The following is a 25,702-nucleotide window of genomic DNA, read 5'->3' as shown; positions in this document are numbered from 1 at the left end:
GCTGTACCTGCTGGAGGCTTTCTTGTTGTGGGCCTCCCACTCGTGCTTCCGGTTCAGAAAGCCTTCCATCTGGGCCGAAGGCATCTCCTGGGTTCTGGCCGGCAGGGTGGCGGCACTCTGGGCCGGGAGGGCAGTCTTGGCTTTGCGGTCGGAGGTGGGGGAGGGGATGGGGCTGGACTCTTTGGAACTCGTCCTCTGTTCTGCGGCGCCATTGACCATGTCGCTTGTGTCCACCGTGTCTGCCATCTAGGGACAGCGGAGAGGCTATTCAGCTAACCCCGTGACTCGGTGGGGGGGGGACCACATACGCTCCGACTCGCACACGTGGCTGTGTATAAATGCCTGGCACAGATCGAGGCAGTACAGTAAAACCATTGCACATCCCACAAAGCCAGCTGGACACCAAGGACATTAGAAGGTGGGAAGGGATTAATGCCCGCCCGCTTGAGGGAAATGAGAAAAGCGAAATGCCAGTATGAGTTTTACTGCACTCTGCCCCTCTGATCAATCCATTTTCTCTAATGCAACTCGGATCCATTTCCTCTCATGGTTACTTTAAAACAAAAGGACAACGGTCACAATCACACGTATTAAATATGAGAGAGTGGACGTTATACAGCAGCCACCTTACAACCAAGGACGCCACCAGGAGGGCTGGAAGTGTAAGCGAAAGGGCATTCACAAACAGACCGAGAGACAACTCTATCAGAACTACACAGCATTCCCCCAAGGTAAGACAGGAAAGACCTTCGGTTTCTGAAAATGCTCTCCGGCTCTCCTCCCCCTTACCCCCCCCCCCCAAATACATCGTCATAAACACATGCAGAAATTAGGACGACAATCATGCACTTCACAGCTACCATCCCAGTTAGACTTTGGAACTTAAGAGCTGGAAGGAAATGAGGCAAGTCAACAAACATCAATGGAACCACACCTGCCGAAGTTGTATCGTGAGTGGGTTGTAGTTTGTGTTAAAGGAGCTGGAAAAGCCAATCACAGTCACTCAACACCACACGGCTATTTACCCCCAAACCAAGACAGAACCAGGGCCTTCCCCATCACGTGCTGGTGGATCGCGGTGCCTTGCTGCACTGAGACGAGAAAGCCCAGGCACAGCCAGGCTTCCAGCGGCTCTGGCCCTTCAGGCGGGAGACGTCTTCGGGAGCGGTTCCTTCCCAAGCGCATTGCTAGTGTAACCCTCATGGCTTTGTGCGGCTTGGGAAATGCCGTAGGGTCTCAGGGTCAATATCGCTTTCGGCTTGCGTGCCATCAACTGTGTACCATTACCTGTAGCAGCCCTTGGCTGACACGCCCAGGGCGTGGGATTAGCGAGTTACTAAAGCTGGGTGTGGCTGACACTTTAGTGGATTACAGACAACCTGGCTCCCCTCGTACACGGACAGACAAGGAGGTGTCAATGGCAAACGGTCATTAGCTATGTCCCCCACCACGGCTGCCCAGAACCAAAATGACACCCAACCAGCAGCAACACCCTCCACGGGATACACGTAGACTGGCCACCACGGCTTCAACACTCAGATGTGTCAACTCTCAGGAACGGGACCTCTGGTTTAGGTCTCATCTCCGTGGACGGGAGCCTCAAATTGATATTCCGTCTACACAATCTATCATCAGGGCTTAGGGGGAGATTAGAGGCTATGCGATTCAAGGGTGTTCTTGATTGGAACCTTTGACCCGCAGAGCGATATGGAAAATGGATTCTTGGGGCGGAAAGGCATGGGGGAGGGGGTGCACGGTGGTTATCCTGGCCTTCCTGTGGGCACTGCTTGTGAAGCAGTAGGCTATTTAAGAAGTTCTCCCTTTCGCCTTGAAGGGAGAGATGAAGGAGGGGAAATAACAAAAAACAAAACCCCCGAGTCAAAGGAAAGTGAGTGGACTTGGAAGTTGACAAATCTGTTCTGTGTGTGCTTCCAGGGGATTTCCGGTGGGGGGGAAGGAGGAGTTTGGTTGGGAGGCCTGTGCCAGGCGTGAGTCCAGGGAGACATGAAGTTAGTGTGTATAGAAATCAGGTTAAAAAAAAATTAGTGCTGCAGGTGTGACTCCAAAACTGCGAGTGACAGCAATGACCTGGACAGAGAGAAGTTTACTTCAAAAGGGCTACAATTTATTGGACTTGGTCAGACTTCCAGGGGAAGGCTGGGGAAGCCTCTTCGGGGGGAGATTCTGCAGCAAAAATTTTTTTCTTTGGAGTTAGAAGGAAAGAGAAAACCCCAAACCAGTATGCAGAGATAATTAATGTTTATGCAAATGAATCACTAACCAACAAGAAAACAAGAAAAATAAAAGGAACAAAATGAATTTTAATGGACATGTGCTTAAGCATGCCAACAGACAACACACCACTAGAGACAAACATCAAAAGCAAAATCATAGTGCTATGACCAAATAGTGGGTACACGTGATCACACCCTGCCCCCGCCCCCGTTGCTTCGCTTTAGCGATTAGTCCTCAGTGCTTTAGTGGCTGATACACCTGAGATACTTGAATCAGAAGGTGAACACAAATGCAACGTGACAACTAGCAGCACAAGAAAGACCAGATTGGTTTTCTAAGTGCCCGAAGCAACGCTATTTTCAAGTTCATTAACTTGAGTCTCTGCACCGTAACTCAAAAGAATGAAAAGGCTTTTCTCCTTCCAATCCAGTCCAATTGGAATTAAAGGTTTGTTCTGGCAAGCTACAATTTTAAAAACCTAGATAAAAATAAGTCACAGAAACATGCCAAAGACATCATAGCACTACTTTCCTGTGTGCTTATGTGGTTGTCGTCATTGTTTTTTTTGGTGTTTTATTATTATTTTTTGGTCTTTTGAATACAAAAAGCATAAAATTGGGCATCAGTCCTGATGATACAAACTTTAAACATATATATGGAAACATCACATATACATATAGGTCAACGACACACATAATTTGGAGCCGGAAACACACGTCAGGGCTCCCTACAAGACCAACGACAAAGCAGTGGTTCTTCTCTAAAATGGAATTTGGTGTGTATGAAGGCAGAGACCCAATAATGGTGCACACTACCCCAGAACATAAGAAGCTTGGCATCTATCTATATACCCATCTACAATCACAGTAGATAGGTATGTACATAGAAATAAGGAAACACAAACAAGATGCTATATGATGTTATCCTGACAAAAGAAAAAAAAAAAAGACATGCATCATGAAATGAAAAGACAAATTAGACTTAACTCATGGAGAACACATATCAAAACAGGTTTCTGATTCCACTAACACTAAGTATGGCAAACGAGCAAGTGACTGTCTCATGAGGCTGTGCTGTCACACGGGTCTGGTTTTGTCTTGATCAGTACCAGGAAATCACCTCTTTCATTAGCGTTTATTCCTAAGGAACAGAATCCCCGTTAAAACGTTTTCAGTCCCTGCTGGTGGTCTGACAAATGCCCTCCTAAAAGACTCCTTATTAGAGAACTCCACAAAGGAACTTCATTTTCGTCAGAAAATGAAAAATGAATCCGTAAGGAGACGTACAATGGAGTTTCTGTCTACAGAGACGCTCACAGGACTTGGGAAGCCAGGAGGCATGCAGCTGCTCCCAGGGGTGGTTCACCGCGGGCAGCGTTCAAGTAATCAGGGTGAACCAGAATGGCTTTTGCTCCGTTTGTTGGAAAAACTGAAACAGTTTGACAGCCGGAAGTCATCGGCTAAGGGGCCAGGCCTGGAAGTCCGGGAGGCGGGCTGAGAACTGCAGTCCCCTGCGGCTCCCGGCGGTGCCCAGGGTGACCGAGGCCAGGGCGCACCGCCCTCAGCGGGCACTGCCGGGAAGCCTGGAGTTCTCAACTCAGGACTTGGCAGAAAAATGTAAGGGAGGAACTGGTTTGCAAAAAGTAATAAACGCTATGAGGGTCTCAAAAACATTTGAGATGCTGCACCCAAAAATTCAAACAGCTTCCCAAGCAGATCCAACTTCCTTTTTCTTTCCTTGTCGTTTTCAATAAATGGATGCACCCTCCATGGAATGTCACACAGATGACTTTAGGTTTTAATCTTAGTACTTCAAGTCTCCTTCTGCATACACGGGTCTTCCTAATTACCAGTAAACTATTGCAGGTTAATAACATCTGTAAAGGGGCTACATTTAGTGCAGTACCGCACCCTGTTAGTATAACTGGGTATGCCATACCTTTCAGGTTCTAGCTTTCTTCTTCATTTTGCTGTAATCTCATTAAATTGCAATTACTCATGTAAGGCTTTTGCTGTAAAATCTCAATAAAGTAAAAAGCTCACATAAATAAACAAAAAAAAATAAGTATGTTGCTTTAAGGCAACTGAGCATCCCATCAGTTAAAAGACTCAAATAAACATGAATTAAACGCAAACAAATATGAAACCGAGGAAGGCTATGAATTAAGTAAAATTGTAACACTGTGGGTGAAGTGGAAGCCAAATGGTCAAACCATGAGGATTTGGAAAGAGTGGTTCTTGACAAATGGTAGTGAACTTCACAGTCCGGACCATGGCTGGTCACTGGCTGTCCGTCTGCTATTAAAGTTTTTGTAGTTTTGGTAGGTTTGAGAGCGGTAACTAACCCGTGGAGATCCCTGTTCAGCCGGCAAACCATTCTGGGAAACTTGCTCTCCTTTCGAAGTATCCCTGTTGGGTGAAGGGGGAAAGAGGACAGGGGAAGGAGAAGAAAAGGAGAAGAGGGAAAGAGAAAACAGTAGGAAAGAATGGAGAGAACATCAGTCACTTTTATTACAGGCTTTCTCCTCGAAAAACATATGCAACCCTCTTTTGCACAATTTGATTTCTTTTAAAAATCTAAGTGTTTCAAACCCTCTCTAGACAGGGCGGGGAGACTGCAGGCCTACCCTCCCCACAAAGGCAGCACTGGGTTTATCACGGAGCTCTTACCACGGTACAATGACCAGACTTTCAGAAGCAGAGTGATTTCTGTCCTTCATGGGAAGTCACCCAGAACTTTCAACAAAAGCATGTCCACAAAAATCACTGGCAAGAAATCTGGGTGGTTCACTCCCTCCATGAAATCTTGTGGGACTTCTGAGTGTGTGTGTGTGTGTGTGTGTGTGTGTGTGTGTGTACACTCGTGTGAGCACCTATGGGCAGTAGAGAGGGCACTGTCTACATCCCCTTCTGCCGCCTAAACAGCAACAGGACCATGGACAAGCCAGGGGTGCCTATACAGACCCTGAGAGTTCTACAGGAGGAAGTAACAGGAAGAACATGTGGCTAGGCCGGCGCCACACGGGCTTAGAAAAGATGCTCCTCCCTGCACCTCACCGGACACTAACGCTAAGGCTCCAGGGCCGTGCCGGGACTCACCACTGCTGCTGGGACTCGGTGTCCTCAGAAACCTTCGTGCTCGGCTCGGGCGAGGGTGGCCGCCTTTTCCTCTCCTCTTCCTCTTGCTGTCTGCGCACCTCCAGTAGCTCCAACTGAGAGAGAACAAGGTGGCGTTCAGCAGAGCCCCGGACTCTGCCTCTTTTAAGGAAAGGGTTCTAGATGAACTCAGGAAGTCCGAGACGCCTAGTTTTCTATCCTGGATTACAATGGCCAACTAAAGGCTCTAACATCCTAAGCAAAATGGTATTAGGATCACAGGAAATGCAGCCATAAGTCCAAGCGACAGGAAATGAGATCCGAGTGATGAAACAGGTCCATTTCAGGGGCTGGTAGAATTCCCAGGAGTTGTCTGTCTGCCCCGGGGGCACTGGGTCAGTTTCTACACAAACTGGCAGCTCTCAACTTTGCTTAGGAAGCAGGGCCATGCTGGCTTCCCATCAGAGCTCAGACACCACTGAGACAGAGCAGTGGTTCCTAGGGATTGGTGTTCAGCCAAAACCCAAACTCACATAAAAATTGGAGTGCAAGAGCAAACCATGAACGAGTCGGTTTTCTACCAGGAGTGCAAGTGTTTTGGGGAAGGAAACACCAATGAACAGGCCCCATTAAAGGCCTTTATGTTGGCAGAGAGATTTTCGGGAACGGTGAGGTTTTCCGTGGTCTAGGATCAAGCTAGGATGATGGGAATTCTAATTCTGAAATTCTGAAGAAAGCTGTAAGGCTATGCTCCCTGGAAACCCAAGCTGCTGTGAGCCACAGGACGAAAGACAGATCAAAGGAGAAAAGCAAACCCCAATCCATCAACTCCCAGGCAGGTGGCTATCAGAAGTGACCTTAAATCCAGGTGCCCAGGAAATGATGGAGGGGTGATAGCCCCAAAGAGTCTCCCCAGGTCCTGAACCAAGATAGCCACCCATTTCAGGAAGATCCTGGCTGCTTTGAAAAGCAGAGGAATGATGTGAATTCCCAGGTCTAGGAGGCAAGCAAGGAAAGCAGCTGCCAGGGGGACCAACAGGCCAGGCACCAGGCACTCGGCACCCGGCGGCCACGTACCGTCGTCAGCCTCTCCAGGGCGGAGAACCTCTCATCCCAGGTCGCTGCAGACTTTTCGAAAGCCTCGTGGCGCTTGATGAGCTTCTCCACCTCGTCCACGCTCTGGCCAATTTCCCGGCTGGATAGGTATGGCTCCTGTCCGAGCAGCCAGGCCTCAGCCACGCTGGCGTCCCTCGAGAACTGATGGACTTCCAGAACTGCACAGGGTACCAAGAATGAGTACGGTCCAGCAGGGTGCCTGGCAGCCAGGGGTGGCACGGCCCTCTGCTGGCAGCTGCCTGCACAACCAGTTTATCGTCTAGATCAGAGCTGTCTAAATCAATGTCAAGTGAGCTACCGATGCAACCTTAACTTTTCCAGTAGCCACATTGAAAAGAAATAGGGGAAATTAATTTCAAAAGCATATTTTAGACAAACTGATATATCAAACTGTTACCATTTCCAACATGTCATCAGTATAAGAAATTACTGATACATTCTATTTTGTTGTGTCTTTGAAACCTGAGGTGTATTTCAGAGTTCTGGTACACCTCAGTTTGGACCAGTCACATTTCAAGTTCTCAAAGGCTACCGGTGGGCAGTGGCTACCATACCAGGCAGCCCAGCTCTCTGCTCACTGAGCCTTCTCGAGTGAGATAAGCCTCAGATAAACCTGCCAAGAATTCACAGTCTACATACAATCAGACAGACTATGCCGGAAGGAGCAGGCATTTATAAAGCACCCTTTTGCGGCGGGGGGGTGGGGGGGGGTGGGGGTGGTGGTGGTGAGAGGGCGGGAGGGATATGGGAGCTTTATACAAAATGGAGATGATGTGGGCTAAGGCTTTTGCCTTATTCGTTCTGTTCCTCCGCACGTAGGGAAACAGTGTGACTGACGTCCACTGCAGCTATGGGAAGGCAGGTGAGACCTGGGGCTGTGCTGTGTGGACATTAGTTTTCATACATCTCCTGCAGCAATGCTCGGGGCTATGCAGGTAAAAATGAACTGCAGGGAGCATCCGTGCCCCCAGGAATGCCAGGTGTCTCCTTCTGTCATCCTGGTAGCCCCCAACCAGGCCACAAGGAAAAGGTGCCACCATTGCACCAGAGACTTGTCACCTCACCATACAAGCTGGCGCCCACTTCACAGGGGGTGCAATAGGGGTTTTGCTGAACTACACTGAACCTGCCCTGGGAATTCTAAAAATGTACCAAGTCCTCATCCAAAGGATGGTCAAAAGCGGGATTTCCTTTTCGAAAGAGGGTTCTGGGCACGACAGGGTGAGGTGGCTTCCCCAGGTCCCTCACCCACCTTCTAGAAAAGGCCTTGGATTCTCTTTCTAGTAAGCAACCCTGGGGTCTGAGGGTGGGGAATAACACCAGGACAGGGCCAGAGCCCCAAACAGAACGGCAACGTATACAAACAATGCTGAGTTGGGCTACTGTTGGAGTTCATACCAATTACTAAATGTCATTCCCAATACTGTGTATTATGTGCTCTGTGATTTCACATATTCCTTTATAAAAAGAGATTAAAATGAGAGTCCACCTCAGTGGGTCACTGTGGGGAGTAAATATAGAAAAGCATGAGACACTTAGGATAATGCCCAGTTCTCTGTAAAACATGTACAGTTGTTAACTTTTATTTTATGTTGTCCTCGCCCTTCTAAGAGCACCAAATATAAGACCTAATCAGGCCAACTCTCTACCTCCTTGACTCTGCAGTAATAATTCTTGGGTAATGGGGGGACCTTCCTTCTGTACTCCCCCAGCGGGACACCCAGTTCTGCCCTCCCCATGCGGTTCCCAAAGAGCATCCAAACCCCACTCACAACAGGGAGGTCAATCATGAGGTGAAAAAAAAAAGCCTCAGGGAACTACTTAACAGTACTTAGCACAGAATGGTGAAATCGGGCATTAAAAAAGGAGCATTTAGAACTCCAAACATCATTAAGTGATAACATCACATCAAATGAACTAAAGCAGGAAAACACACTCGCATACTTTCAACGGACACCCAAAAAGAGCAGAGAGAAAAACCAAGTATGTCCTTACTCAGCCTTAACCACTCCCATCGGTCTTCCCACTTGTCAATCATTTCTTTTCTCTTCTCGGTCAACTGCAGTAACTTTTCCTTGATCTGTGAGAAAAGCAGCACCACGGGGACACCTTAATAGAATGGACCACATCCTCCCGGTTTCCCCTTGACAGGCCACTCCACACACGAGCAACACACTTTCTGTCCAAACCATCACGGAGCCAGGAAACATCTAAGGACGTTAGTCTCTCGGGCCCTGGGAGAGCGGAGGCGCAGGAGGGTGGACAGCAAGGCCTGCTCCCCACTCTGGAGCTGCTTTGTCCTGAGGCCAGCTCTGCATTGAGTCCCTCCAGCCTCGGAGGCTCCCTAGGCAAACACTTAGGAGGGAGTCAGGGACAGCAAGAGGCCAAGCTCTTGACCTCGCTGGGAACTTCCAAGCCCCTGAAGGGGCCACACACACAGACTAACCAGCTACCTCTTTACTACCGTCATCCTAACTGGAAGCAGCCACCGCCACTGAGGAGCAAAGAGGTCGAGGGCACATGCGATAGCGAAGGGGTCACCCGGGAAGGGTACTGACGAAGCTGAGAGAGGCCGAAACCTCAGTCTGGGGCCCTCAAACACTGTCTGCTGGGCCTCGGATTTGGAGTTCCTGGCTCTGCCCACAGCCTGAGTAATTCTTTTCTACACACACAGGAAAGAAGTTCTGAAATATATATAAGTATGTGCATACGTATATATGAATGTACCTATGCATTTTTCTCTGTGGATACACACACACACACATACATACACACTCACAAAGTAAAGTCATTTTACTTCTTAACACAGCTGCAGTCACCCTGGGCCCCGAAACAGGGGCACCCTACCTCCTCAGATGCGTAGTGCTTTCTCGCCAACAGGGATTTCCCAAGTTCAATGCAGGTTGTGAAACTGTCGTTACGAGCATCAATTTCAGCTTTGATACCTTGATGATTATTCATCAATAGTTCAACAGATGACACATCCCTAAAATGGGACAAATAATACCCCCGTTAGGAGATCAAGCTTTTCAAATAAATGTGTTGGTTTCAAAACACGTAATTAATTAGAAGGAAACTGTTTGACGGCACGATTTACCTTGAAGGCCTGAGTCACAGTCTGAGTCACAGGAGCTAAAGTGCGATGACAGTATAATTCAGGACCAGCTAAGTGTACTCTCATTTGTGTGTGCGTGTGCGTGCGCGCCTGAGTAATTCACAATGGCTGCCAGGCAGATGCTGGAAAAACCACTGGATTTCCATTCAAACTTACTGTGAAATGCAATTCAGACTCTTCAAGAAGGTACAGAAGCATTTACGTGTGTCCCCAATCGTACCCCAGTGAGTTAGCTGCCAAAGGTTCAGCACATGTGTGTTCAAAAGAGCAGCTGGTATCTCCCCTCCTTCTCTGGACACGGAGACACACAGCGCGGGAACCAGCTCAGAAATCAATGGCTGGTGGAGCTGAGAGCTTCTCATGAACCAGAACCTAAGCCTGGGAGTCTGATCTAGGAAATACAGTATACACATTATATAGGCAATACACATATTTTACATCCATGAATACATTATGTTCTATGTATTTCTTCTCTTGGGACGTGCCTCATTTCTCAGTGAGGTGGGGGCTGGAGCTGACAGGGGTGAACTGGAAGCTATGTGCCTGCTTGTTCATCTATGAGCTTCTCTTCACTGCTTTGCACGAAACAGCCAAAGGGAAGATACAGAACAAATATTAATCATCTTACACCATGGAAGCAGATGCAGGGCTGAGACTCCTTTAGCAATGTCTACGAAAGGGACAGAGTGGTTTTTAATCTAACCGACAGGTAAAGAACTCAGAAAAGCCCCCTCATTTCAATGATGAGGCCGAGCTAGTCATGCTCAAGGGCAGGAGTGCCTGGGTGGGTGTGGAACGTGGGGGCAGGTGGAGGGAGAAACGGGGCGGGCCTGCCAGCCTGGGCCCCTCATTCCCCGGCGAGTGTGCAGGCGGCAGCGGAGGCAGTGCAGCTCGCCCCACACGCCGCCCCACCCTGCTCTGGCCTCGCAGCGTCAGGCGAGGCCCCGGCTCTCTCGGGAAGATCCCGCCTGCACACTGCCCAGGGCCAGTCGCTGGATTCCCTGCCCAGGAAGCTGGCGTGTTACCTGGGCTTCTCCTGGGCCTCGATCTGCCGGATGACATCCTCCATCCACAGCATGAGGTCCCGCACCATGCTGAAGAAGCGGAACTTGTCCCCCGTGTCCACCAGCCGCACCCGGCGACCCTCACAGGAGTCCAGCAGGGCCTTCCAGGCCTCCAGGACCTCGTTCTCCCGCTTCTGGATGTCATCAGCCTTGTCACCCGCGTAGGCTGCCTGGAGGCGGGCCGCATCCTCCTGCAGCTGCCTCACCTGTGGAGTGGCAGGGGGACAGCCGGATCAGACGGCCGGGCCTTGGCCCCCTCACCCCACACTTCCTTCACACGTGCGCCCCACACTGTTCTGTTTACACACCAAGTCACAATGGGTCCCCTGACCCCGAGAAGCTCACAATGTCATCAGGGAGATCCAAGTCACAAACCCCAAGGGTACTATAAATGTGCTGAAGGACAATATTAAGTTCTGCATAAACGATGAGACAAATGAAAGGCTATAGGATGGTCCCCCGGAGGTGGCCAGGGATATAAGGATGATGCAGAAAACACTCGTCTTCAGGGTAAGAGGATGTTTTTATCATGAGAAACTGCCAGGAAGAGCACTTTGAGAACTCCTTTTCCACGGCTGTGTGATGTTGCTGAAAACAATCTACATGTCATCTCTAAGAGCTCGCACAACTTGAAAAACATAAAAATGCAGCATCTAATGCAGTTGAAAAATAACAACGGCCCAATGTCAAAGAAGGTAGAATTTTAACTAGGCAAATTTCAAAACTTGAATTTCAAAATCTTTGCAAAACGCCCATGGGTCTTATGAAAAGAGGCCACACAGAGATACTGTACTTGGTTATCTACTAGTTCAAGCTGGATGATTTACCTCCCGTGAGCCAGTTCCCTACGGACAGGACAACGGCCACAGCTCCTACAGGAGGCGAATGCGCAGCAGCAGCGGAATTAGAAAAGCGTGTCCTTTTGATTCTACGTCCTCACTTTGGGGAACCTACCCTACACATACTCTTGCACGCTTAGGAAATGAGACGCACATAAGCTCTTTATTGGAGTGTTGCCTGCAAAAGCAAAAAGATTGAGAATACAGCCCATGCACTGGTTAAATGCACGAGGGCACTTCCACACAGGAGGGCCCCATACAGCCACGAAAATAGCAGGGAGGCTCTGGCACTCAACCGATGCACGGCGGGCCCTTTCACATTCCGCATGATGCAGACCCTAGGCCGCTACACGTATCTCCTTTAAACATTCCCTCAACACCTCCCACCTCCGTGGTGGGAAAGCTGCAGCACTGCTGAAGGGAGCCTCAGCGGTGACCCCCTCTGCTTCTAGAAGGGGGCGAATCGAGGGCAAATGAGCAAAGGCAGTGAAGGTGGTCCCCCCACAGAGCAAACCCCAGAGCCCACAAAAGAATGGTAAGGCAGATATACCAGGTCAGGGTTGGCCCACGGCCGAACCTGGCTGCCGGTCTTATAAATAAAGATGCCCTGGCACGCAGCCATGCCCTGTATTTTCAAACTGTCTGTAGCTGCTTTACGCTGCAACGGCCGAGCTGGGTAGCCGCAACAGGAATGGTCTGTCCCGCAAAGCTGGAGAGATTTACTACCTTGGATTCTACAGAAGTTTGCTAACCCCTCCACTACATGATCAATGTGCTCTTAATTGACAAGAACAAAACCCCCAATAGACTGAGGGCTGGGATCTACAATAAAACTGACTTCTTCTCTAGGACCATGAAATTTGGGGGGAGGAGGGAAGGATACCATTTATTTCTCATCTAAAAGACTGAACAAGAAACTGCAGAGATGAGGGAGCGATCTAGAGTGAGTTTCCTAAAGATTCTGACTGTTACATGGTGATCACTTAGTCAAACACCTTTCAAACAGAGACTTAGTGTCAGCCATTTCACACCGGGGAAGACGCCAGGCATGTGAAAATGTCAGACTCTGGTTTTCCTTCTTTGTGTTATATAACTCAGACCCTGGTTGATGGAAAATAAGATGGTATTATTTTGGAAATGATTCTGGATAGATATGCTAACACGATACAATTTCTTGTTGAGAAGGTCTATTGCTTGCAAATGTTTTGTGTGTGCATCTGGCTGATTTTAATCACGAGAATGTACCTCTAACAATGTCTGCAAATGCAGCAAATGTAGAACTCTTGGACTGGTAAGTTCTCCCAAATAAATGGAGTGTTTTCATATGTGCGCGCGCGCGCGCGCACACACACACACACACACACGCACACACGCATTTAACTTAGGCCACTCTTTGAGGCATGTTTTGGAGTCAAATGGCGAGAAATGCTCAGAGACGCACAAAGATGCTCTGGACAGAGAAACACACGCCCGCCCCCCGGGCGGCTCTGCCACGCACCTGAGTGCCCAGGGCCTGGATGTCGTGCTCGAACGTGGTGTGCATTCTCTGCAAGGTCTCCACCGTGTTCTGGTCTCTCCCCAGCTCCTCGGGGAGTTTCTTGTGCTTGTCCTGTATGCGCCCAAAGATCTCCTTGGCATCGTGGTAAAACTTGTGCAGTTCGTAGGAGGCAGCGAGGATCTGGGTTCTGGTGTCAATGAGCTCCAGCAGGTCGGCCCAGGCTTCGTTGAGCCCGTCCTTCCACTCGGCGATGGTGGCGGCGTCCGAATGGCCCGAGTTGATGAGCTCGTCTGCCATGTGATTGACTGTGTCCACGCGCTCCTGCCCAATGTTCCCCGTGTCCCGAGCAAATTCCCGGAACCGTTCCTGTAGCATCTGAAACAGATGAGCGTAAAGAAATCAGTGAGACTATTGTGAACATTTTGCTTCTCGATCACATGAACGTCCTTTGGAAAGAAACAAGGAGTATGCATGACTTGACGACAGATCTCAGCTCTAAGACCTATTATCCATCGGAATTCCTTCCCATTCATTCACTGGAACCCGAGTAAGGCACCGGCTCCACGTCCTTTTTCTAGAGGAAGGGGCACAGAGAGGTTAACCCTTTGCACTCGCTTGTTTTTTTCTCAATTCCTTTATTCTAATGCTAACCGTGTCGAGTCACACTCGACATCCGAGTGCAAAAGGTTAAACAACCTAACTCCAAGTCGCCCAGTGATAAAAACAGAGTTGAAATTAAATCCCGTGACCTTGGCGCACAGGGCGTTTTATCTGCTCACAAAGCATGTAGACGGCCAACCACACCCACTGGTCACCGCACACCCACTCGTGCTCTGCCCGAGTACTTGCCGTGACGTGCTCGTAGTCCTGCCCCAGTTCATGCGACCCTGCGACCACCTCCCTCTCTGCGATCCACTGTTCCAGGTCGTCCACCTCCCGGTTGAGCTGGAACAGCCGGTGCCTTTCGTCCAGCTTGCCTCTCCGTTCCTCCGCCAGGTCCTTCAGACCCGCGTACAGCTTATCCACTTTGGACTGCCTCATGCTGATGCGCTCACTGCAAGGGGGAGGCGGTGGGGGAGAAGGACTTAATGTCAAAGTTCCTTGAGGGAGAAAACAAACGGGGTGGGAAGGAAGCTCTGGTTAACCTATTTAGCCTAAAACATACAACAAAACTCTCCAGTTTGACTTCAACTCCAAGTAAAGAAGAGCCAACATGTAAACGAGTCGTAATTAAGGCCCAAGGCCACCTGACACGATGGAGGGAGAGACTCGAACTGTACTGCTGGCTCTGCAGGTCAGGATTTCCTCCGACGTTTGACGTTAATGCAAAATCCAGGAGCCGCCCCCATTCTCAGGTACCGTGCTGCCAAGGGACAGGTGGTACCCCTGAACGGCACACGCCTGTACCTCTCTGGGCTGTATGCTCTCCTTGGCCAGGAGGGCAGGCCCTGCCCTGCTGCTACCCACGGGCCCTGGGTGCACTGCATCCCCCCTCTTCCTCCCCTCATCCCCAGAATGACTGTCTTATAACAGGAAAGCAAAGAGGCGAGGCTTCCTGATGCCTGTCCCTGGAAGCTGGGAAGGCCGCTTTCTGGGAATCCTGAGCACGAACACCCGAGAGACCCCATCTCCAACCTGCCTTGGGTAACGCACAGGCCTATTCCTTTCCTCCTGAGTCAGTTACAAACACAGAAAACCTAGAGTGACGGCCACTGGAGGTAATACAGGGCCTGGCACAGAGTTGGGAGTGCCACACGCACCTTTCATCTTTTTATCTCTAAGGCGTTCTAGGACTTGAATTGTGAGGCAGGAGGTGGTATCCTTTGGTTCTTCCCGGAGCCCTTTTACTTAATAGTCCACTTCTATCTCCTAGCGACTACTAGTAATTAAACTACCCCATTCCTCTTAGAACTAGAAATTACTTTCCCAGACTGGATGACCCTTTCAACACACTGTAGGCGCTTTGATAATGTATCTGTGCAAATCACTCTGCACTCCTGACTCCCGTCACCAATGGTCTTTCCATAGGGCCCTGACCAGGAGATATTTCACTGATGAGAGCCATTTCCTACGTAACAGCTCACCCTCCTACGCAGCACAGGCCTACTGGTCTGTTACAAAGGTGCTTCTCAAAGCTCTATGGTGCCAGTTACTCAGATGAGCGCCAGCCGAAGCTTTGGCACAGGTGAAGTAAGAGGCCCTCACTGGAGAGCTGGTAACCCTGGACAAACGGCATCACCTTTCGGGATGGCTGTCGGCCACCAGGGCCCGGCTGGTCTTGGAGAGCTGATGCACCGTCTCCGCGTAGTCCTCCACCGCCTGCTCCAAAATCTGGTGCTTCTTCAACATGGAAACGGCACTCTGCTCATCCTGCAAAGAGATGCCACCACGTCCCCTCAGGCCCAGTACCACCTAACGGAGGCAGGATGCTGCGTGGTGGGGCAAGAGGAAAGACCCGGAGAAAGAAAAACCCAGAAGCGTGACCTGGGCAGTGGAACACAGAAGCATTTCAGGAGTGTCAGCATGGCCTGGCTGGTGTGGCTCAGTGGTTGAGTGTCAACCTACGAACCAGGAGGTCGCAGTATGATTCCTGGTCAGGTCAGGGCACATGCCCAGGTTGTGGGCTTGATCCCCAGTGTGGGGCGCGCAGGAGGCAGCTGATCAATGATTCTCTCTCATCATTGATGTTTCTATCTTTCTCCCTTTCCCTTCCTCTCTGAAATCAATACAAATATATTTAAAAAACAAAAACAAAAAAAATAGTGTCAGCATGAACGTCGTGCGAAGGACGAAGGTGAGGTAAGGGGATGACTGAGACCCTCCGAGGCAGGAAGGAAAGCTCAGGCACAGCCAGTGTGTGCCGAGGCTGCGACGCCTCACGGTGAAACAGACAACTGGGTCTCACAGCCTTCTGGAGCCTGGAAATAGCTGCAAATGGTCTTTAAGTATCACATGTATGTTATAAAAGTTAGGTAACCCTGTAACTAGAGAGTGTAAGAAGGGTTCTGGCAAATTTAAATTTAAAAAAATATATATATAGGATGATCCATTGTTAATGACAAGCCAGGACTCGGACAATGAAATCCCAGCCACCTTTGTGCACCAGGGTGCCCCATGACATGCAAAGGCCGCAATGAGATGTCACACAAAGACATGGCAGTCAGCAGAAAGCTCGGGGGAGAGGCTCAGGCTCTTCCAGGGACAGGGTGCATCCAGCTTCCCCCCTGGGGGGCGGACCCTCTCACCTTGGCCTTCTCCTCAGACATCATGTACAGCTCCTGCTCACTCATCCACGCCTCGGCCTCGGCCGCGTCGAAGTAGTACTGCTGGGCCCTCTGCGCCTCCTCCAGCCGCCGGTGCCGCTTCTCCGTCTCCTCGATGAGCAGGCCCCACAGCTGCCGCAGGTCGGCGAGCCTCTGCCGGATGGCCTCGGCGTTCAGGCTGCTGCTGTCGGTGACGATGCTCTGGCTCCTCTCGAAGATGTCGTCGATGCGCGGCTGGTGCCCCTGGATTTCCTTCTGGAGGGTCTGTGGGAGCAGGAACACACACAACGGTTTGCGAAACAGCAACCGCACGCTGTTTATGCCAAGCCGGGAGGGCCAAGGGGCAGGCGCCAGCCTTCAGGGCTCTCCCCCACTCCCCGCCTTCTAATTTGGGGCAGTATTTACCAGACTGAGGTAACCCGAGCAGAAACGCTTACCTGGTTTTTCTTTATCAACAGCTGCACAGTCTGGAGGTTGTGGCCATGATCCGTGGAAGTTGCCAGAGGCATCCTCTCTCCAACCCACAACTGGAGAATTGTAAACAAGTGGTCAGGGTCACGCAAAGAGAACAAACATTTGACGTGAGCAAGTACGGCGGGGAAGAGCAGGGAGGCCGGGGTGAGAGGAAGTGTGTTCGATCCTCTTGGAAGGCTGAGCCCGCCCTGCTCCGACACGGGGCGCGCACTCTCTTGCCCCATCCTCAATGCCCAACTTACTGAGTCCTCATGCTTAATTTACTTTTAAAATTTCTGCTCTTGCCCTAGCTGGTGTGCTAAATGGTTAGAGCATCAGTCTGTGCACTGCAGGGTCTCATGTTTGATTCCCGGTCAGGGTATATATGTGGGTTGCAGGTTCATCCCTGGCCCCAGTTGGGGCACGTGTGGGAGGCAACCAATCCATGTGTCTCTCTCACATCGATGTCTCTCTCCCTCTCTCTCTAAAAAGCAATGGAAAAAACATCCTCAGATGAGGATTAAACAAAAAATTACTGTTCTAGTGGCTCAGTGGTTGAGTATCGACCTATGAACCAGGAGGTCACAGTTTGATTCCCGGTCAGGGCACATGCCCCGGTTGTGGGCTTGGTCCCCAGTGTGGGGCATACAGGAGGCAGCCAATCAATGATTCTCTCTCATCACTGATGTTTCTCTCTCTCTTTCTCTCTAGCTTCCTCTCTGAAATCAATTAAAAAAAAATACACTTGAGAATATCTTTATAAAAACCGGACAGAAAAATGGAGTTGCATTTCACGTGAGCAGGGAAAGAACCCTCAGTGTGTACATGACGTCAGCCTTGAAAGTTCCGCTCACCCACGTGGCCCACGGTGAGACCCACAAAGAGGCCAGAACAGTGGCTCCAGAGAGGTGAGGCCAGGCTAGGAGGTGTACAGGAAAGCTGCTCGTGCAGTAGGGGTCTACTCACGATCTCGTCCTCCACATCCCTGTTGAACTGGTGGATCTCTTTGGAGGCCAGCAGGTTGTGCTTCCGTTCATTCAGGGGCTCCAGCAGCTCCATGAACTTGGTCTGCACGGTGAGGCGCTTGCTGTCCACCTCGTCGGGGCTCTCCCCCTCCTGACTCAGGGCCTGGGCCTGGCTCTGCAGCTCTTCGATCTCCTTCTTCCGCACCTCCATCTGGTTCTCCAGCATCTGAGGGCAGAGAACAGACCCCCTTTCAACCAGAGATGAGGGCAACTCGGACAGTCCTATAAAATGTTCGTTTTGGGCACTGGCCAAATGGAAGGTTGAGGAATATAAATGTATACAGCGGAGCGTCTAAAAAAGTGTTTCCTAATATGTATCAAACTATCCATTGGCATTCCACTCTGTGGGCTGATGTAAAAAATAAAAAAAATCCCTTTCTAGGATTTTGAAATTTGGGAGAACATTTACATTTCTCCAGGAAATGGGAGGAAAATAAAAGGGAAAACAAAAGAATTATGGGGCAAATTTCTTGCACCCTGAACCACTTAGATAACTGTCATATATATCTACATGTTATATAGCAAAGCCAACATGAATACCTTCCTTCATGTATTTATAAACTTACATTCAGTTCATGCAGAACTGAATGAAATGAATATTTATTCAACTGTTAAATCAGGGGTCCTCAAACTATGGCCCGTGGGCCACAGGCGGCCCGCCGAGGACATTTACCCGGCCCGCCGGGTGTTTTTGCCGCCGCTGCCTGTCCTGCTTAGCAGCTGACTCGTCCCGGGCCTGCAGTGCGCATGTGTGGAATGTGCGCCGCACTCTCCGACTCCCCTCCTTCTCTCTGAGGGACAGTGAACTGGCCCCCTCCCCTGTTTAAAAAGTTTGAGGACCCCTGTGTTAAATGGTGGGACCATCCATCAACTAAAATGATGATGATAAAAAGAGTATTCTCATGCACAAACACCCAATACTTCTACTGATATTGTTTCTTTCCAGTTGTTTCTGGAAACGTCCCATGATGCTATGGGAGCTAACACTTTACTGGGTGAAAACCCCTTCACACAGAGGGTGGATGGCTGTGGACGAGTTAGGACTCTGGCAGTAAAACAGAAACAGTCCTCGTAGGTGGTCGCCCTGCCCACTCGCCTGCTGCTTTTTCAGCAGGATGTTGACGCTGGTCAGGTCTTTGCCGTAGTCATCGGACTGAATCTGGCTCTCCAGGCCGTGCAGCCATTTGTCCAGATCTGCGCAGCTCTGGGTGAAGAGTTCAGCCTTGTTTGCATCGAAGAGCCGCTGGGCCTTGGTCTGGGTGGTGGATTCAAGGACTTCCCACATTTTATGTAAACCAGTGAGTTTCTCCTTCACCACGGCTTCTGTCTCGGGCTTTTCTGAAATGAGCTGCATTCCTTCCTAGAAAACGCAAACCACCGTGGTGATAAACAAACAGTTTGCTAAAGAACAAGTGTCACTGTGAAAAACGAACCTGAGATGATTTGATTCGTGATTTACACACACACACACACACACACACACACACACCCTCACCCCCCACACACACACCCTTACCCCCCACACGCAGTCTTTCCACATGAAGTTACTGCTTGATAAACTGACGATGACCTAGTCTGTGCACCGGCTTCCATGAGAGACGAGCAGGAAATGATTACTGCACATGGGAATTGTTTCAACCGGGGCAACGGGACATTTCATGCTAATAACCTAACACTTCATCCCCTCCACGCACCCCAAAAAGACCATGACACATTGTTTTAACTGTTCCGAGGCTGAAACAATCTAACAAGTGTCAAGGAAGAGAAGGGAGGGTGGGGACCTTCACCACATTCACTTATGCTCTTGCAGCACAGAATCTCCCTGGGCTGAAACAACACATTTTAAATTATTACAGTGACCAGAATACAGTACTCACAAGAAAAATAGGGAAATTTAAAAATACGTAATATCTCTAAATTCTGTGCGACTGGACTAATCAGTCTCTGTCCCAGTCCTATACACGGACGACGGCAAGGACAGCAGGGCCCCTGCCCGGGGCTCACAGCCCATCGTGGGCGGCAGGCGAGACGCACACAGAACCTGCACCCCCAGCACCCACGGGAAGGCCCGGGGCCTGCGCACCAGCCGGAGGGTTTCTGCTGGGTGCGAGTCAGGCACTGGACGTGGGACGACGACGGACTGCGTAACTTTTGTATGTGGCCAAGTATGACTCAGACGTGCTGGGAAACGTGTTAAGGAAAAGGGGCTCATGTCCACCCAGTCCGTTTCCTCACCGTGGGAACGGCAGCTCATCAGACACGTTAACTCACCTTCTCAATTTTGTCAAGCCATTCTTTGTTGGACGCGAGTTCTGCCATAAACGCTTGATGCTTTAACCATTTACTGTGCAGGTTTCTGGCTTCATCGTAAGACATGTCCTGGGCTGTAAGCATCTTTTCGTTGATCCAGAGAGACAGCTGGGGAAAGAGAAACACGGAACAGGAAGGCTTCAGAGACCGGGATCACAGACACCGGCCCTTTCTCTGCCTGGAAAGAGTCGCGTTATGTTGCACGAGGCTCGCTGTGCATGTTTCCGTGGACGTTACAGCTGTGACCTGCCAGGACAGGCAGCCCCACTGTGCGGAGGAGGGACCGGAGCCACGCTCCACACTAGGCCTCTCACCGCGAGTCCAGCAGCACCAGCGCTCTGAGCAGCTGTCCAACTGTTCAGCACTCTCAACCTTCTCTTCCAAATAAACACCTGGGCTACACCACGTTAACTGTCTTTCAATCCACTTGGTAGTTTTTTACTCTTTTTTTTTTTTTTTGAGTTTTTTACTCTTTTAATTCTGTTATAAAAAAAAAACCAAAACCCCTCCTCTCTTATCCCTCACTCCCTTCACGGAGGTATTTATGGGAATGCCCAAAAGTATACATAACTAGCTCCCAGTACGGGCAAGGCAGCGATGATGCCCTCTCCTTCACATGTGCGTCACCTTCACCCCTTTCTCTACAGCCACTATTTCGCTGCAGGGCCTTCTATTCAGACCAAGACCACTTCACCGGACTGGATTCTGAGACCAACATGGCGACGTGGCCCTGGACCCTGGAAGCCTCACAGAGCCTGCCAGCTGCTGACAGATCTGAGAAGGGAGTTCTCTGCTGAGGCCCAGGCCAGGAGTCAGCCCAGTCCCGGGCCCCAGGCCCCGGACACACTTCTCTTGCTGGCGCTCACCCCATTCACCTGCTCCTCACTGCCTGCCTGCACTCGGCCATGCCAGTGTCCTAACTCCTCCCCCACACACCGTGCAAACCCAGGAAGAGCGTCTGTTTGCCCAGGTGGAAGGTACACAAAGGAATACAGCGTCAGCCCGAAGCAGAAGCGAACGTCTTCAGGGACCGCGCCCCTTCCCCTGCGTGACCTCCGGCAGCCACTCTCACACCTGTCCCTGCCACAACAGATCTGCTCTCAACGCCTTCACAACCCTCCCTCCGGAGGGTTAGAAATGGCATCTAGAGCCCATAGAAACCCTCACAGGCTCAGCAGTTCCAAGGCCATTCGCTTGTACTCCGGGCTGCTGCCGGGAAAAGGCGTTCCCATACATTTGCCTAAACAATACAAAGCCTGTTCTTTGGAAACGATGCCAAGGGGAGCAATGGGGGTCATAGGAGGACCCCCGGCCCTGAAGGGGCTGAACTCTGGGCACCATCCCTACCTTTCTCGGGCTACTCACCCACCACGCGGGAGGGAGTGGGGATTGACAGCAAAAGGTAGAGACCTGTGATGTCACTCGTTACTGAGGGGAAAACCAGTAAATCTCATAAAGCCCTTTGTAAGCAAGGACCGTAGATCTGTTGTTACACAACAATAGAGACACTAAACTTCCTACTTTAAATGAATTACCTACTTTCCAGTGATCTGAGCAGCTAAAATCTGAAATACTATGGCCATTCAATCTGAGAGGAAAAGAGGTTAAAAGGAAACCAAATGGTAAAATTTCCCCCTGTATTTTGTGTACACACACACACACACACACACACACACACACACACTCTCACACACACGGATATTAAACACAATAGAAGGCATTTATTTATCCAATGGGCCAAGGACATGCACATATTTTTTGCTATTCATAACTACCTACCCAAGAGAGGTTAAAAAATAAAAAAGAGCCACATAAAACCCAGAGGCTTATAAACAAATCTGCTCTTTGCTGAACACGCCACCCTACAGATACAGCCTCATGCGAGGCAGCAGTGATGCGCGTCTGTGGAACTTGCTGGTCATCTGCCCTCCTCAGCACTCTGGGATCAGAGCTACGGCTATTATTTGTGGGCATTTACGAAGGTCACTTGAGAATATAGTCATTCTCTGCAGAAAAAGAACACTGTGCAGACTGGAAAGGGATAGGAAAAAATGCTTTGAGCACCAAATCAAGCTAAAAGGGAAGCACGGAGCTTACTATCCCTGTGCCACACCCGCCCAGTTACACTGTCCTCCTTAAAAAAACACTCCATTCTCAGAAACTCTGGCTTAAAATGAGGCTGAAAGACAGAGTAATACGCATCACCCCTTTGCTTGTGCTTCAAACTCCAAGGGTTTTGAAACCCCGAACCTGACCTAAATTCCACCACCACACGACATCCCCCAGCAGACACTACGGCTGCACTGACGTAGTGAGACTCAGGGGCAGAAAAGACAAACCAGAGCAGCCCCAAGGAGACCTCAAGCACCTGCAGGACACACCCGCCCAGCCGAGCCCTTTCTGCACAGCCCAGCACTGGGGTAAGGGGCGGACTCCTTACAACCACCGATGCCAGTTTGAAACGAGTGTCAACAAAGACCCAGACTCACTAAGACTATCTGCTGTGATTCCACTGGGAGGGACCATCATTTTATGTTTACTTTTCCTACACGTTTCTATTTATGAATCCACACTTATGTGAATGGAAAACAGGGGCTGGAAATTTCAACCGGGTTTCTCCCAAGGGTTCTTTTGGTCCTCTCAACCTCCTGCTCATTTCTGGGCATTTACCTTCAGGTCAATGAATTTTACCTCACTAACTTGCCCTTTAAGTAAGAGCCTGGAATCCCATGGATCCCCCATCCTCCCTAAGTACGGTCTGAGGTTAAAGCAAGTCACTGATGGAGGGAAGCATCAGGTTGTGCAGGGACTTGCAGTCGGTGGAACGCACAGCCCAGGCTGCACACATCTCCTGGTCCCGTTTACTCCCGCCAACGCGGAAGGGCCACCCGCTTTCACTGCAGCGCAGAGCGCAACGCCACACGGCCAACTTCAGACCCCATTACTCTCCGCTGTGCTCTGTCCTGGGACATGAATGCCTCTCTAATGAGCCGTCTGCTCAAATGGATTATTCATGCTCGAGTCACTGGCAGGGGCAGGCACTCTTGTCTTCAGCCTGCCTGGCTCCAGGCAAATTCCCCGGAGACCTAGATCCATCAATGTGGTGCTGCAGGCAGACAGACCCTAAACGGCGTAATTTAGGGACTTTCCTTCTTAAGGTTTAGCTGCTGGAGCACACTGCCAGATCCACAGCAAGACAGCAGTTTAATGGACGTGAAAGGCTGCTCTAACACAGCTGTTGGTAGAGCCGTATTTCCTTTCACACACAGCCACACATTCACATGGCAGGTGTTTGTGATGATCTGAGCCACGTTCTTAAGCATCCCACTTGACCCCGTCCCCACACCGCCCCCCGCCCAAGGCCCCTACAGCCTCACTTGGATATTCTTTATCCCATTCTTGCCTCTGGGTAATTTAATCTAAAAATCTAGAGCGGCCCAGGCCACACCACTGTTCTCTGGCACCCAGAGAAAGATGACGCGGCCCGGAACACACACACGTGAAGTCAGCTAGAGGTGTCTCTCCAACCACGCCTGCACGAGACCACGCTTCTCCGGCTAACTGTAGTTTCCCAAGTTTGTTTATGCACGTACTCAGGGAGCACAAAGCAGTATAAGAACCACAGGTTAACACCACATGTTAAAACTCAGAGTTTGAAGTCAGGCTGATTGCTCTTGGCATATTAGACATGAATCTAAGGAGGCTGAAAGGTGGATATTTTAAGGTCTTAAGTGAATAAGAAACTTGAAATGTATCTTCTAAATCTCTGCTTCTTAACTGGGTAGCCAGTTGCAGTTCCTTCCAGCCCATTGGAAAGACTGGACATTGCTATAAGCAGTTCAAGTATTCAATGCTTTTAGGCTACAGACTATCCTAGGACATCGCTGTCTGGTATGAAGTTCTTAGATGATGAAATCATTCTCCACCTGCATTGTCCTGTGTGGCAGCCACCAACCACAGGTGGCTACCGAGCACTCAAAATACAGCTGCACTCTTCATTTTATTTCATTTTAATTAACTTAAAATGAAATGGCCACATGTGGCTAGTGTCTACTGCAATGGACAGCACAGCTCTGGCCTGTAATATTCCAGATTACAATAATCTAGTCACTCTAAGTGGTAAGTTGTAGCTGGAGAACTGACATGACCATATTGCCCACCTGAAAATCATGTGATATGAACTTCTGGCCTCAGTTTTATTTCAGGGGCTCTTCGGCCAAATTGCTGGCTGGCTCTTGCTAGAAACCAGGAAGGGAGAGGTGAGAGGGAGACGTACCTCCTGACAATCTTGCAGGAATTTCTGAAGATCCCTGTTGTCCTTCAGTCTCATCAGAAGCTCACTGGCTGCTTCTCGATTCTTCCTATGTCTGTTATAATGATAATAAGAACATTTTTTTTTTTTTAATTAGAGAATCTGGAAACACAGACTTCACAATTCGATCTCTTCCCTGGGTCTCTACGTTTGCTGAAAAGTTTGCTTACAGCTCTCAATTATGCCAAGGAGACAAGATAAACAAGAGCTCTCAGCATCCTCCAAATGAGTGAGTCATGGTGCAAGAGAGAGCAAAACACCTGTCTAAGCCACACAACAGGCCAAGGACGCAGTCAAATGAGCCGTACAAACCTGGTGCCTCCTAATCTAGTGCTGGGGGAGGGGACCCTGAGCTCGCAGGTGTACAAACCCCCATTTTAGGCACCGTGAACATATCTCCGAGGAACCTGTAACTGGGTGACAGGGCATGTACATGGCTAAGAAAATATAGATGGGGAGGTCTGAGTTTTTCATTCTGATTCTCAAAGCAATTTCATGCTTATGTGCCTGGGCAAGGTCTCTCCCCCGACCCTGCCAGTCCCCATGGCAGGGCTGGGAGAGAACACAAACTCTGCTTCTCCACAATGACAAACAGCACTTGCTGCTGACTTTTTAAAAAATATATACATATTTTTTTTATTGATTTCAGAGATGGAGAGAAACATCAATGATGAGAAAGAATCATTGATTGGCTGCCTCCTGCACACCCCCTACTGGGGATCGAACCTGCAACCAGGGCATGTGCCCTGATGGGGAATCAAACCATGACCTCCTGGTTCATAGGTCGATGCTCAACCACTGAGCCACCCTGACCAAACTGCTGACTGACTTTTAAAGAACCCTCCTCAAGGAGGAGCAAGAAAGATCTTCTAGCGATGCCACGGAATAGAGATGCCACGGAATAGCGATGCCACGAAATAGAGATGCCACGAAATAGCGATGCCACACGCCACATGTGCTGGCAAAACAAGTGGCAGTAGCAGCACTGCAGCCGTTATCTGCCTGGGGAACCAAAGGAAAACCCTCTGTCCCTACAGGCGCCAGTGACTGCAGAACGACAGGATAACGTGGATGGAGATGAACTGCCAGGTACGTGCCAGACACATGCAATGACTAAATTGCTTTAGTTGAAAGGGGTCCCACGCTTCAGGAAAACAATCTTAATATGCTTATACCACTTAGACAAAATGCGAGAATAGAAAAATATTCCTTATATAATGCTAAAAGAAAAGGCTCACGTATAATTCAACGATATAAAATTCCACGGCACAATTAGAAGGTGAAAACTGAAATGGCATGTGCTAGGGATGAAATTAAAGGTAGTAGTCCCCCCCCCACCCCCGCCATTCCCAATTTTAGACATTGTTGTTTCTATAA

General features: G+C 49.8%; 1 protein-coding gene across 3 annotated transcripts in view; it reads right to left on the bottom strand.

The window, feature by feature from the left end:
• The window catches only part of SPTBN1 (spectrin beta, non-erythrocytic 1), a 183,788-nt gene that overhangs the window by 5,496 nt on the left and 152,590 nt on the right, over positions 1-25,702 (bottom strand). For all 3 annotated transcript variants that reach the window (XM_079792286.1, XM_079792287.1, XM_079792288.1), the window contains 16 exons: positions 24,290-24,380; positions 19,975-20,121; positions 18,800-19,063; positions 17,645-17,869; positions 16,663-16,752; positions 16,208-16,489; positions 15,202-15,332; positions 13,812-14,016; positions 12,963-13,337; positions 10,587-10,831; positions 9,294-9,432; positions 8,442-8,526; positions 6,408-6,604; positions 5,334-5,446; positions 4,580-4,643; positions 8-246 (listed from right to left, as the gene is read on the bottom strand). In XM_079792286.1, the coding sequence (XP_079648412.1) occupies positions 8-246; positions 4,580-4,643; positions 5,334-5,446; positions 6,408-6,604; positions 8,442-8,526; positions 9,294-9,432; positions 10,587-10,831; positions 12,963-13,337; positions 13,812-14,016; positions 15,202-15,332; positions 16,208-16,489; positions 16,663-16,752; positions 17,645-17,869; positions 18,800-19,063; positions 19,975-20,121; positions 24,290-24,380 (2,892 nt within the window). The remainder of the gene's footprint in view (positions 1-7; positions 247-4,579; positions 4,644-5,333; positions 5,447-6,407; positions 6,605-8,441; positions 8,527-9,293; positions 9,433-10,586; positions 10,832-12,962; positions 13,338-13,811; positions 14,017-15,201; positions 15,333-16,207; positions 16,490-16,662; positions 16,753-17,644; positions 17,870-18,799; positions 19,064-19,974; positions 20,122-24,289; positions 24,381-25,702) is intronic.

Source organism: Cnephaeus nilssonii, assembly GCF_951640355.1.
Source record: "Cnephaeus nilssonii genome assembly, chromosome: 15".
NCBI lineage: Eukaryota > Metazoa > Chordata > Mammalia > Chiroptera > Vespertilionidae > Cnephaeus > Cnephaeus nilssonii.
This window is presented reverse-complemented; position numbering and strand designations above follow the sequence as displayed.